We start from the raw sequence: 12,690 nt of genomic DNA on the forward strand, positions 1-12,690 counted from the left end.
GCTACCTCGCATTTAGGAGAAATGCTCGAAGGATGATAGCAGGGTGCTTCTTTTAGGCAAATGGAGCAGCATGGATAACAGAATTGATTTTTGACTACGTGTCTGTGTTGGCAGGTATGCTTATTTGGTCTCCATGGGATGAAGAAGATGAAGAATTCTGCAGTGTACGGAGGAAAGAAACGGAAATAAAAGAACGAATGAGCACAAGCCAGACGGACTTTTTTAAAAGTCAGCTGCAGGGAGCGGTAGGCTGTAGGTGGCCTCCACGTAACTGGTATTCGTGGAAGAGGATGGCTTTTCCAGGGCCACAGAGGTAGTGTGTTTGTTCAGGTAGGTTATTCTCGAACAACTTCCCTAACGTCAGGTCATCCAAAAAAAGGTACTTCCCCGTAATGGCAGATTTGTCACTTCTGATTTTCCTTAACAAATTAGGCTTGGTTTGTCTGGCAGATGACAGCTCACACTGAAGCAGCCACTACTACTTTTCTCTTTCATTTATGCGTGTGAGACACCGAAAAATTAGCTATCGACTAAACACGAGATTATTTTGATAAGGCGATCGATTAAAGCGGTACATTTCTTACAAATACTAGCATGTGGTTTGTTTCCCAGCTAGCCTCATTCTCGGCTGTATCAGAGCCCTCCGGCGCCAGGTAACGGGCTCCCCGCGCCGCTCAGATGCGGGCGCTCCCTGCTCTGCAGGCAACCACCTGTGTGGGAGTTCAGGGCTCGGAGCGAGGGCAGCAAAAGGCGGGGACGCCCTGAGAGTGAGCCCCGTGCTGTTGGTGCGCCCGCTGCGCGCTGCGCACTACCTGCGTGCCTGTGGCCGTGACGAGGGCCCGCCCCGCGCCCTCCCGCTCTGCCCGGGGGCGTCTCGGCGGCGCTGCTGCGGGCGGCGGGGCGGGGGCTGGCGCCGGCGGCGCGCGGCACTCTCTGCCCCGCGTCCGGGGACTTTCCCCTAGGCGGGCCCGCGGCCCCTGAGGAACGGCGTCCTCCGTGAGTGGCCTAGAGAGCAGGTCTTCAGGGCGTCCTGCGCACCTCCCTCCCCAGAGCCCTTATATGGCGCCGCCGCGCCGGCTGCCTCAAGGTTAGGGCGAGTGCTGCTCGCAGCTCGCTCGCCCCCCGAATGGCCCCGGGAGGCTGCACACAGGCGGCACGGCCGCACCGCGCTGTCCCGGGCGGCGGCTCCCCGCGGGCGGCCCCCGCAGCGGCACCACCGGGGGGATGCGGCGCGGCCCCGCCCCTGTGCATGCATTATGCAAATGAAGCCGCGAGGCCCCGCCCACCGGAAAAAATTTTTACACTGTACGAAGCGATTTTACTCGTTGTGATTCAAATCTTGGGTCACACTCAAGCAACACCTGGGGGCTCCTGAGAAAGGACCAGAGTTAAGGGTGACCCAGGAGGACAGGGGTGAGGTGGAGGTTCTCACCCAGCCGTCCCGAAGCATGAGCAACTCCCACCCAGCCAGCCCCTGCTGTTCAAAATCACACCGGGCACAGCGTACCAACGCCGCTGTGGTTTAGTCCCAGAAATCACAGAAGAAATCAAAGTTTTTAAGTGGATGAATATGCTAGCGAGATCCCAGGGATGCCTACTCACTCCCCCAGTACTCCATCAATGGATCTGTCAATCAAGTGCCAGGCCTCCATTAAATGATACTAACTACTGTAATTAGACAAGATTAATTCCAAACAACGCCGAAGACATCATGTTTTTACAATTACATGTCATTATCCAATATAACAGAACATGCAATTTGTGCAGGTATTTCCAGAACATCGAAAACAAGGTCATCTCCCGCTTCCTTCGCTCCAAACCACTGTGAACATCATGTAAAAAAGTAACAAAGGGCTCAACTCGTGTGAACGCTTCACAATACGCCTGCTGTCCCTAGGAGACAGCAACAGCTTGATTTCGCTCATCTACCTCTCAGTAAGTGTTAGAAAAGCAGAAATATTTTACAGGTTCACTCAGTATTACAGTATTGCAACTAGGCATCCCAAGAAAACAACTCAGCCTAGTGGGATTACATCTTGAAACCACTCAGAGTAAAGCTTTCCTTACAGTGTTGCAAAGTCATTGAAATGGTTGGAATAGCTCATGGCTAAAAACACAGTACTGTAAACACACATCCCAGAGGTTTTATTGTTCTAGTAGCAGTCAAAATATGCTTCGTATAGAAACCCACGTTTATTTGAAAAAACTGTAAAGGATTTTTCACAATATAAATTAGATCCGCTTACGGAGCTTCGGTGGCTGAAGTAGCTGTGACTTGACTGCTAAATGGCAATTCGCTAGTATAATGTTAAATGGGATCTAACTGCTAGTCTAACATTCAATGGGATCACGATGTCATTTATATTGCAAGTATTACAAGGTCTCGTAGAAACAGTCAACCAACTATTTTCTCTCCTAATAAGAGGAACAGTGAACATTATGAGCAACACGTCTGAAACGGATGATTTAACTTTTTGATCGAAGTTCTTAAACAACTTCCAATCATTCAAGTATTATGGTCCCTATATACATACGTCTACGTGGCTAGAAAAATGACATGGTAGACAATTGAGCACACCGCCATCAAATCGTAAGAATTACAAAATTGTCAGGTTTTAAACAGCAAATTGTACCTTAATTGTTTAATTAAAAATAGAAGAATTAGGTAGACTATTTTGCAAATAAAACAGCACACTAGTGTGCCATGTATTAAGGCATACCTTTAAATGCACACTTGTCATCTCTAACAAGTTTTATACAATTGCTACCAAGTGAAAGGAAGAGAATCATCTTGCAAAACTGAGAAAGAAATACAAAATACCTGGAAGCCTACATTTTTAAAGTACAAAATCAACCTTCAGTCCTTGTATTGAAATACTATTCCTGGTACAAACAGCGACTCTTGCCTACATGATCTCCCGAGGATTTCTTAAAGCTGGAGGTAAATTTGAGGGTTTTGATTCTTCATCCAGAAGTACCAAATCTTCGATTTCCCTACCTTTGTACTTCCTTTTACATATCTTCACAATAACTTTCTTCTTGAGGAATAATTTCAGGGCTTCTCTTGAAGCAACTGCTTTGGCATTTTCCATACTTTTACCACAGCCAGTACCCAAATAGACAGACTTGCACCTCAGTTCACAAACGATATTTTCTAGAGAGCTCTTGTTTTGAGGTAAGTCTGCAAGCTCCTTCAGGGGAACGAAAGCAACATCTAAGGTAGCTTTTACAGACTGAATAGACGAGTTCAGAAGTTCGGCATGATTTACACTAGGGCTGAAGCCTCCCACAGCAACCAGTTTCCAGGCTACAGCTTTGTAGAGTCTGTTGAAAAAAGGCTGTCTTTCCTTTGCATCTTCACTGGTTAATGGTTTGCACAAAGCCTTAGCGGGACTTTCACCTGCCTGTGAGCCGCTCTTGGAGGCGAGCTGCTGCGAACCAGCCTGAGTGCCACCCTTGGAGGGTGCCCCAGCCCGCGAGGGGCCTTGCTGAGAGCCGCTCCGAGCGGCCAGCAGCGAAGCAGCTACCTGAGCACTGCTCTTGGAGGTGAGCAGTGAGGCACCCTGCTGAGTGCCGCTCCGAGCAGCCAGCAGCGAGGCAGCCACCTCCGCGCTGCTCTTGGAGGCCAGGAGCGAGGAGCCCGCCTTGGCGCCGCCCTTGGAGGCCAGCAGCAGCGAGGTGCCGGCCTGGGCGCCGCTCTTGGGCGCCAGCAGCAGCGAGGTGCCCGGCTGAGCACTGCTCTTGGGGGCCAGCAGCAGCGAGGCACCTGCCTGGGTGACGCTCTTGGATACTGATGGCGTGGCACTCGCTTGGTTTTTGGAAGACAGCAGGGAAGCGCTCGTTTGCGTGGCGCTCTTGGCAGTAGTCGCTGGCACCGCTGCTGCCTGCGGGGCGCTCTTGGCAGCGGCAGGTGGCACTGCTGCCGCCTGTGGAGCGCTCTTGGCAGCAGCCGGTGGCACTGCTCCTGCCTGCGGGGCGCTCTTGGCAGCAGCCGGTGGACCCGAACTTAATGTAGTTTTTTCAGGTGACGGCTCATTTTCACACTTGCCTTCCTTAGGTGGATTCTCTCCCGACTCTTTTTCGGATGAAGATGGGGTTGGACTTTGCTCAGTAGTATTTTCAGCATTAACAGGTTTTTCTTCTGCTTCTGTGCTCAGTGCTGCGACTGCTGCTTGATTTGAACTGCAAGTTGACTGGGAGCTTTCTGAATCTTTGCTACCCTCTTTTTCCTGCTTTTTTGGCAATGTGCTCTCTGTTTCCTTAAGAGATTCTGCCTCGGTTGTTTTCACATCCTTCTCAGTATCCTCAGTGTCTTTGCTTTTCTCAACAGCTCGTTTCTTGGAAGGCTCCTCTACCCCTTCTGCAAAACAAAGTAAGTGCGTTACCCTCTTCAGTTTCTGCACTGTGAAATATCCATCTAGAAGCAATTTATTTAAAAACTTCTCACAGATATCCCTCTGAAGTTAAATGGTGTATATTAGGATTACACCTTGAACCATAGTTTTAAGAATTAAGTTATTACTTCAGAATATTTTAGTAATTTTTGACAAAAAAAAAAAAAAAAAAAGTGCAACCTACCATTTCAGAACATTTTAGTATTTGTTTGACAGAAAGAAAATAAAAAAAATCTAAGAGTGCCCATATGCTAGACTTCAGGTTTTGGTTTGGGATCTGAAGGCAAGTATGTACTTGTATTCTTGCAGGCCAGAACAAAAGTGACCAAAGCACATTAAATAGATTGTCTGACCTAAAAAAAAAGAAAAAGCGTGTTTTGTCTACTAATATCATAAAAAGCATTTAAAATACCAATTTAGTAATTTCTTTACAAAACAGAATTCTAAGTTTCTTACAAAGCAGCAGCATTTGAATAAAAAGCAGAAAGCAAAGCAACAAGAATCTAGTTAAGCTGGAGAACAACCATCTACATGGTATTAAAAAGTTGGCTTAAGGCGTGCATGGGCCATAGATTTACAAACATCATTGTCTTCAAAACAAGAGCTCTAAATTACCAGCAGCGTCTACTTTAAAAGCGTTAACGAGGGAGAAAACAGCATAAAGAGGGGAGACGGTTAGGGATTGTGGAGAGCAAATTAATTGGATTACTGTAAACCCGAGGTAAAGCCCGAACACTCGCAGGCAAGCATTGTCTATCTCCTATGTATTGTCACAGCTATGATCTGCTAACCATTGCTACTTGATATGCCTCTTTTCTTCACCTTGGCAACCAGTTCGTCTCTCGTGGTGCGGACGGGCGCGTCGCTCACTTGGATGCCTTCGGCCATTTCCAGCGCCTTCTCCATGACCTGCGGCGGGTACCTGCAGGGGCGACAGGGGGCGGAGGAACAGGAGGAGGAGGAGGAGGAGGAGGAGGAAGGCCGTCAGGCGCCCCCCCGCACACAGCTCGGTGCCCGCCCCGCCCCGCACTCACCGGCAGCCCAGGAAGACGTGGTTGGCCCAGACCATGGAGAGGGACACGAGGCGCTGCAGCTCGGCGCTGCCGGCCGCCGGCGGCCGCCCGACGTTGCGCAGGAGGAACTCCCGCCGGTGCCGCCAGTGCTGCTCGGGCTCGCAGGCCCCGCGCAGCGCCTCCGCCCACGCCACCTCCTCCGCCGTGCGCCCCAGCGGCTCGCCGCGCGCCGCCTTGCCCGCCATGGCCCTAACCCCGCAACGGCCCCGACCAACGGCCCTAACGGCCCCAACGGCCCCGCCGCGCCGCTCCCCTCCCCTCCCCGCCCCGCCCGGCCCCGCTCCGCGCCGCTCCTTCCGGCCGCCGGCGATGACCTCACAGCCGCCGCCGCCCGCCCCAGCATGCCTTGCGGCGACAGCGCGCGGCAGGCGCCAGGGGGCGCTCGCGCCGCCAACGGCCGCCAACGGTCGCCAACGGCCGCGGGTCCCTGAGGGGAGGGGAGGGGAGGGGAGGGGAGGGAAGGGAAGGGAAGGGAAGGGAAGGGAAGGGAAGGGAAGGGAAGGGAAGGGAAGGGAAGGGAAGGGAAAGGAAGGGAAGGGAAAGGAAGGGAAGGGAAGGGAAGGGAAGGGAAGGGAAGGGAAGGGAAGGGAAGGTGTCCTCAGCCCGCTGAGGTGCTGCCTGTACAATTAACGCTAGGAAAAAAGATGCTCTTTTCCTCAGTGTCCGTTGCTAGAGCGGAAGGGTTTTTCCTTTACCTCTTTAGTTAACCCGCCCAGTGCACTCTCTTGCCTCAGTAAGGATAACTGGGGGCCGGGGGAGCAGACCTGGCAAAGTCGCTGGTTTGTGTTTGCAAGGAAACAGGAGAAGGTCTGTGTGCTGCCCGGTGTGGGTGCCTGGGAGCAATGGCTTTGTCCAGAAGTGTCAGAGTGTTCAGAGGCAGCACTGTGGTCATCACCAGTGTGGTGTCACCCGTCTCTACCCAGATGGTTGCTAATGCTGTGTGTGGTTATCCGGTAACACAGCCTGAAATACTGGAGAGATGTGATCTGTCACACACAGTTTTCCAGGTAGAGACAGGGTGGGCCTGTCTCCCAAACCTCTGACTCCGTGATAGCAGGATTCTGGACTACAGGGTTGATACAGACACTAAAAGGCAATGGTGAATGGAATCCCTGGCAAACCAGTCTGAGTTTGCACTGAAGATGAGGTCCTACATGCTGCCAGCCTCTTCACAGCCCCAGATCAACCAGTTCCCTTTCTACCAAAGACAGATGAGGCTGGGCCCAGACTTGGGACCTGCCCCTAAGGGCCAGCAGAAATTCAGGCAGGCCTGGATAACTGGCTGAACTGCCAGTAACCGTGTGGAGGTAGCAGAGCGCACAGCACAGCCTTGAACACCCTGTCTTCCTCTGCAACCAGCTGAGCTGCCAAGTGAAAATGCTGAGGACCAGCCCGTGTTTGAATTGGTAATTTACCAGTTAAGAGTAGGAGCTGGGCAGGGTTGGACTTGAGGGAGGGAGAGTGGCAATGCTGTATGCTCAGAGGGATCACAGAAGTTGTATGTGCAGTGTTGATATCTGGGTATCAGCTGTGAGACCTGGGCTCCTCTAAAAGCATCATTTTATGGAGTGTTGATGGCTCAATACAGCTACAAAGCCTAATGCATGATCTGGTCCTAGAGTGGCTCAAGAGCTGATTGCACCTTTTCCTTGCCCAGTTTTATAGGACAAATGGGAGTTGTTTCACCTCTTTGCCCACTGACCATATGGGTGTGTGCAAACATAGGTGACAGCTGGAGAAAGGTCAGAGTCATCGTGCTCCTGGCATGCCACGCAACAGTTTTTGGCTGCAGTGAGCAACTTCTGTGATCTGGCACCTTTCTGGCACGTTGTGCTGTTAGCTTGGGGTTATTTAGTGCTTCTTTTGAGTCAACATAGCCTTTTTGTTGGGACAAAGGTGACTGTGTGCTTGCACCACACTGGAAACAGGCTTGATGCCAGCCCCAGAGCGTGTGATGTCATGCGCGGGCTCGCAGACACACGTAGATGTACGCCCGCCGTGCTCGCCGAGCACTTGGGACATACTGTGTCTCAGGTTGATTAAAAAAGTGTGCTTAGCAGAAAAGAGAGAAAAACACTGCTGTTAATTTTAAAAAAGGAAACAAGTAGTGTTTTCATTCTCACCAGGAGAGGCAATTTTGAAGTTAAACACCTCATTGATGGTGCTAATACTGTGCATTTAATTTTCAAGATTGGAAGAAAAGAGATGTTTTTGTTCCCACTAGGGAAGGGACTTCTAAATACCACATTGATAGTAGTGTTGTTAGAGTCATTTGGGGCTTGATAATAGCTTCTTTTGGCAAGATACAACTAAAATCTCAAGGTGAATCATACCACTGTCTATAATCACAGTATTGCAGCTGCACTCGCTGTATAATAAAGAAAGTTTATTTCTGCCTTTGTAAACTAGTGAATTATTATTTCTTCAGACTCGAGTCCTGCTGAAACATAGAGGGCAGCAGCCCCATTGAGTTCAATTATGTTCTGTGCAGTTAAGGTTAATATATAGTGACACTCTTTATTCAGCTTAATATGAGAAGTGTGCCCTTAACATCACAGCCATGCAAAAGATAAAGCTCGGAGTTCTTGTCGCAGAAGGGTAATAGCAGTGGGATCTGACTGGCCTGGCACAATAAATCCTCCGGGCACCTTCCGTAGGTTGGTGCCTACAAGTAATAAGCAAGCACTCGCGAGCCCTGGGTTGTGTTCTCTGGGAATGCAGCGTTTCACTGGAAGGGAAAGAGACCTTTTGCTGTTTCTCAAGGTAATGTTCTGGTTCTGCTGGAGCAGAGCCATGAATGAAGGTCTCCTAGGCAGGCAAGAGACAGCACTTCAGGGGGACGTGTCTGCGTGGGCCAAGGTAGCCGGTCACTGCTGTTCAGTAGCCAGATGAGGAAATGTGCGTTTGCCTTCTGACCTCATTACCTGAGGGCGTGGAAGTGTATTAGATGCCATCATTTCAAGTCGTCCTTAGAATGACAGAAAATACTTGCTGAAAGAGCGTTAATGACTACGTAAGCCTGCCAGTGGAAGGAAGGTTAAAGTAAATCTGTTTTTATTCCACCACAGGTATGCTACTGTTATGCTGCTGTAAGCAGTGCTGGATTATGAAGTCACCCACTCTCCTGAGACTTCTCAACTGAGGAAAACGTACTGTGTAGTTGCAGTGGACAAAACTAAAGGTAAAAGTGAAGGGCTGAGTTGATAATCATTTTCATTTACACCTGTGCTCTTACTACTAAAGTACGGTTTTGCATTTATGACTACGTTATACTTGAAACAATGCCTACAATAGGGTTGTCAGTTATTTCCTTTCATATGAGTTAGCTAAACTAAAGCATACAACATCTGTTGTCCAGCATGAAATTTTCCATGCTACAGGTGGGAGTTTAGGATGATTTTACTGCTACCAACCGTGATCTAAGAACAAAAGCAGGGGAAAAAAGCACTTTGTCTAGGGTGAAATATTGTGGAGATCTTATCTTTGAAGTGCCTTTATGCCCTAGAGCAGATTTGGAATTTGTCATGAAAACCTGAATTTGGGGCAGGTGTTTTTTGATCTTCTGACTACACTTGGCCAAATTTATAAGCATTTGAAGAAATTAACTTTCCACAATCCTGACTTAGCATGTGTCCTCGGTCCTCGCCCCCAGCCTCTACTGCTGCTGCAGTCAAGCCTACTCTGCTTATGAGCTGCAGCTCTGTTTGCCACACTGGACTAGGATGGAACTGGGGAGTAGAAGTGAGGCTACACAGACCACTCCCTGTGCTCCCCAAAAGCTGCTGATTCCTGTTTTTCACTGGTGCTTGAGTATGTCTGATAGGAATAGTAAGGGGATATGTACCTGACTGAGGGGAGGGAAGCAGCAAGAATTGAGGCAGGGGACATGGTGAGACTGAAACTACTGGGGGGAAAAAAGTTAACCTGGGATAGGATACTGGAATTAGGTGAGGGAAGAAATTGAATTCTTGAGGAGAAACAAATGAGGTAGAGTTTAAGGCAAAAGGATGAGTACATACAGATGAGGGGGACTGTATGCCGGGAGCCTAGGACTAAGAGGAATGAGAGGATAGATCCGGAAGGCTGTTTGTATTGGTAGAGCAGAAAAAGTTGCACGGAATCAAGTCTCAGCCCTGAGCCAAGGGACAAGCAGTGATGGAAGGGGGAGCATTGACAGAGGAACCACTGGGATTTGAACAGAGACTTAGAGAAGGGAAAGTGAAATCTCTGTGAGCACAGAGACATTAGCATTTCAATAGATTTTTCCTTTGCAGTAAGCATCTGCTAGGGTAAGTAACACCAAGAAAATATTCTGCCCTTCTAATTTTGTATAAGACGTCTTCTTGTCTTTTTTGTGTGACAGGAAGGAACAAAAGAGGTAGAAATCCATTTGTTTGCAGAAATCCATCTTGCAGAGCCACCTTTAAAGAGTTTTAGGTAGGAAGCCTCAGGCCTTTGGCAGACATCTCTAGCCTAGAGTTGGAGAAAGCAAGGAAACAGCATTAAGAATCTTAATGCAAATATTGGCTTGAGTTCATTGTAATTCAAGAGGATTCAGGAAAGCACTAAAAGGGCAAGAAGACCTTACCTGAAAAAAAAGAATCTCTAATGAGGCTGTAACACACTGAACTTTTGTGTGTACATGTATATGCATGTCCACACGCACGTATCTAGTACCATATGTATGTGAGTATGTTTTAAATATACTTGCATTATTGAGAGTGTAAGAGCCTGTAAATCTAGATACCCGAGCTCCTTCAGTCAAACTATTCATGCCTTGGAGAAAGAGAAAAATTACAACTAATATTTTATTGGCTTGGGTTGTGGATAGCTGCATTACGCAAATGGATGCTATTAAATCTTTATATCGTGCTGTACCCGTATGAATTTTGTATGTGCTACATATTTTGCAGACACAAATAACTATTTTAGAAATGATATAAGGAGCTTTCCTGAGACTCCAGGCAACAATGTCAAATCTAATTTGAATTATTGCTATTGAAAATCATGGCTCTGTTTTTCATTATTGTTATACCAATATCCCTGACAACCTGCAATTTACCTGGTATGAACAGCACCTCCTGAAAATACAGAGCTGTTTTGTGTGCTCTGGGGTTTTTGTATATCCTCTCGGATATTTCACGTTAACGCCACTGGATGGCACTGAAGGAGACAAGATCGCATGGAAATCTCTCTAGATGTTCGGTGTAACCTCAAAAAGTGCGAATGGCTTACTTTTTCATTCCATTACTGAAATAGACAAATGTGGACTCATTTTCCTTGCCGATGTAATACTTTGTCATCAAAACCAGCTCTTAAACACTCTCAGCTGTACTTCTAGTTTTTGACAGTCGCAAAATTACAGTGGAGGCAAAGTCTAGGTTTCTGAATCTAAATACTTCTCCTGTCAAAAAGGTGAAAAGTAAAAGATGCAGCTTTGGCTCTTTCTGGATTCTCATGTGAAGATTTGCAAAATATCCCAACAATTTTTGGTCTCTGTCCTGCATGGCAGTGCTGTCCATATCGGCCATTTCTAATATCACGAACAGGTACACTTTTCAGTATGTTAGTTTTTAAGCTCATTTAAAAAAAAAAAAAAAAGCATAGGAATTCATTCAGAATTAAGAGCTTCCACCTGCTGAGGAACTGTTGTATAGTGTTTCAGAAATCCTCCCAACTTGAAACTTCATCTGCAGTCCCTACACAAGGACCCCTGTTTTTTTTCTGGGCAGGGACTTTGATCCTGCCTGAAAGGCACACAACTACTCACTGTCAATCAGACCTATAACCTGGGAGTCCTCTTTGACTCCAGTCTGTTTTTTAAACCTGTTTATTGTGATGTATATGAATTTTGTTTCCTTTTCTTCTCCAAAGTCTTGTTATCTCTGTCCACATCACAGATGGGCTTTTTTTTAGGTTTTTATTATCTCTCATCCTGCTTATGACATTTTTTTTTTTTCCTATGCTTGATCTGACCTGTCAGAGAGGTTCCTTGAAACACTATTGTTACACTTATCTCCCTGGGCTCTTTCTGTAGCTCCTTTTTGTGCTCTTTAGCATATCTCCATAGATTTCCCTGTGTCTGCAAGCCCTCTGGCCCTCTGAGAGCCATTTTTTTTTGCCAGCAGTGCTGGCCTAAGACAGTCTCTGCTCACTCCTGTCCCTTTGATATCCCTGCTAGTCTGCTGGCACAGTTGTTTTGCTTGGCTGCGTGGTAATCCAGATTAGGAACCTGATTTGGCTGAAAAGCAACAGGGGGGAGGGAGGAGAGGCACCTTTTCCAGCTGCCTGTTTCTGTGGTGTGGTCTATCACACAGCATTTTGGCTGGTGCCATGGAGGGGTTAGGTCAGGGGCAGGTAGAAGTGGTGAGAGATGAGCAGGTGCATGCAGGCTGCAATGGCTTGTGCTGGTTTAGCTGGTACTGTTGCTAGCTGTTGAGCCGTGACCTGATTTCGATGATAGAGGTAAGCCAGCTAATAGCTAGCTGCTTCCGAAGGAGCAGTGCTGTGCCTCCTTCTTCTCCCCTCCTCCTGGATTCCTGGGACTTTCCCTGTGCCAACACCGCTGCTTATCTAGCTCCCCAGCGAGCCAGATGTGGGAGCCAGCCGATCATAGAAGTACTCGCCGCTTCTTGTAAGGCTGTTGTGCTGCATGCCCGTGGAGCCTGCCCTCTCAGCAGCAGCTGGGTGCTCTGTCAGCTCAGCTGCATTCTCAGTTGCACAAAAACACTTCACAAACTTTGTCTTTTCCTGTCATCTGCTGTCCTCTTCTCTCACAGTCTCCTTATCTAGTCCATCTGCTTTTCTTGTAATTGTGTTAATGATGTCCTTTTGATCACCCTCAACATATGGAATATCCTCCCTGAGGCAATCACTGCATCCTTCAAATCTCTCAAGATTTGAAGATGCCACAGTAAACTGCTAGCTGATATTGCCCAGTTTGGTTGCTTGTAGGAATTACGGATTTCATTACTGCACTTAATGTGTCTGTGTATTGGCTTGAAATAGGTATGCTCTGCCAGTTTATCTGAGAAACTAAAAGGGTTTAAACTGCTACAGAATGTTTTTATTATTATTAAAACAAAAACAAACAAACAAACAAACAAACAAAAAAAAACAGCACACAACCTCCCCCCAAAATACTCTCAAAGCTATGCCCTGAAGCAGATGTACTTCCCTAAGGTCACATATAAATAGCAGAGACTGATTTGCTGTTGCTTCGC

General features: G+C 47.8%; 1 protein-coding gene across 1 annotated transcript; it reads right to left on the bottom strand.

Annotated features, from left to right (window-relative positions):
• Positions 1-1,688: 1,688 nt before the first annotated feature.
• CDKN2AIP (CDKN2A interacting protein) lies at positions 1,689-5,672 on the bottom strand. The gene is made up of 3 exons (XM_032186916.1): positions 5,429-5,672; positions 5,186-5,316; positions 1,689-4,360 (listed from the first exon to the last, which is right to left on the bottom strand). Exons 1-3 carry the CDS (start codon positions 5,650-5,652, stop codon positions 2,907-2,909), a joined length of 1,809 nt encoding a protein of 602 aa, XP_032042807.1. The 5' UTR covers positions 5,653-5,672; the 3' UTR covers positions 1,689-2,906.
• Between the last annotated feature and the right edge of the window lie 7,018 nt (positions 5,673-12,690).

This window comes from Aythya fuligula, chromosome 4, assembly GCF_009819795.1.
Source record: "Aythya fuligula isolate bAytFul2 chromosome 4, bAytFul2.pri, whole genome shotgun sequence".
In the NCBI taxonomy this organism is placed as follows: Eukaryota; Metazoa; Chordata; class Aves; order Anseriformes; family Anatidae; genus Aythya; species Aythya fuligula.

Coding starts and splice junctions, on each gene's coding strand:
- CDKN2AIP (XM_032186916.1), bottom strand. CDS start 5,652: ATGGCGGGCAAGGCGGCGCGCGGCGAGCCGCTGGGGCGCACGGCGGAG. Junction 5,317..5,428: donor CACGTCTTCCTGGGCTGCCG/GTGAGTGCGGGG, acceptor TCGCCCCTGCAG/GTACCCGCCGCAGGTCATGG. Junction 4,361..5,185: donor AGGCATATCAAGTAGCAATG/GTTAGCAGATCA, acceptor TTTGTTTTGCAG/AAGGGGTAGAGGAGCCTTCC.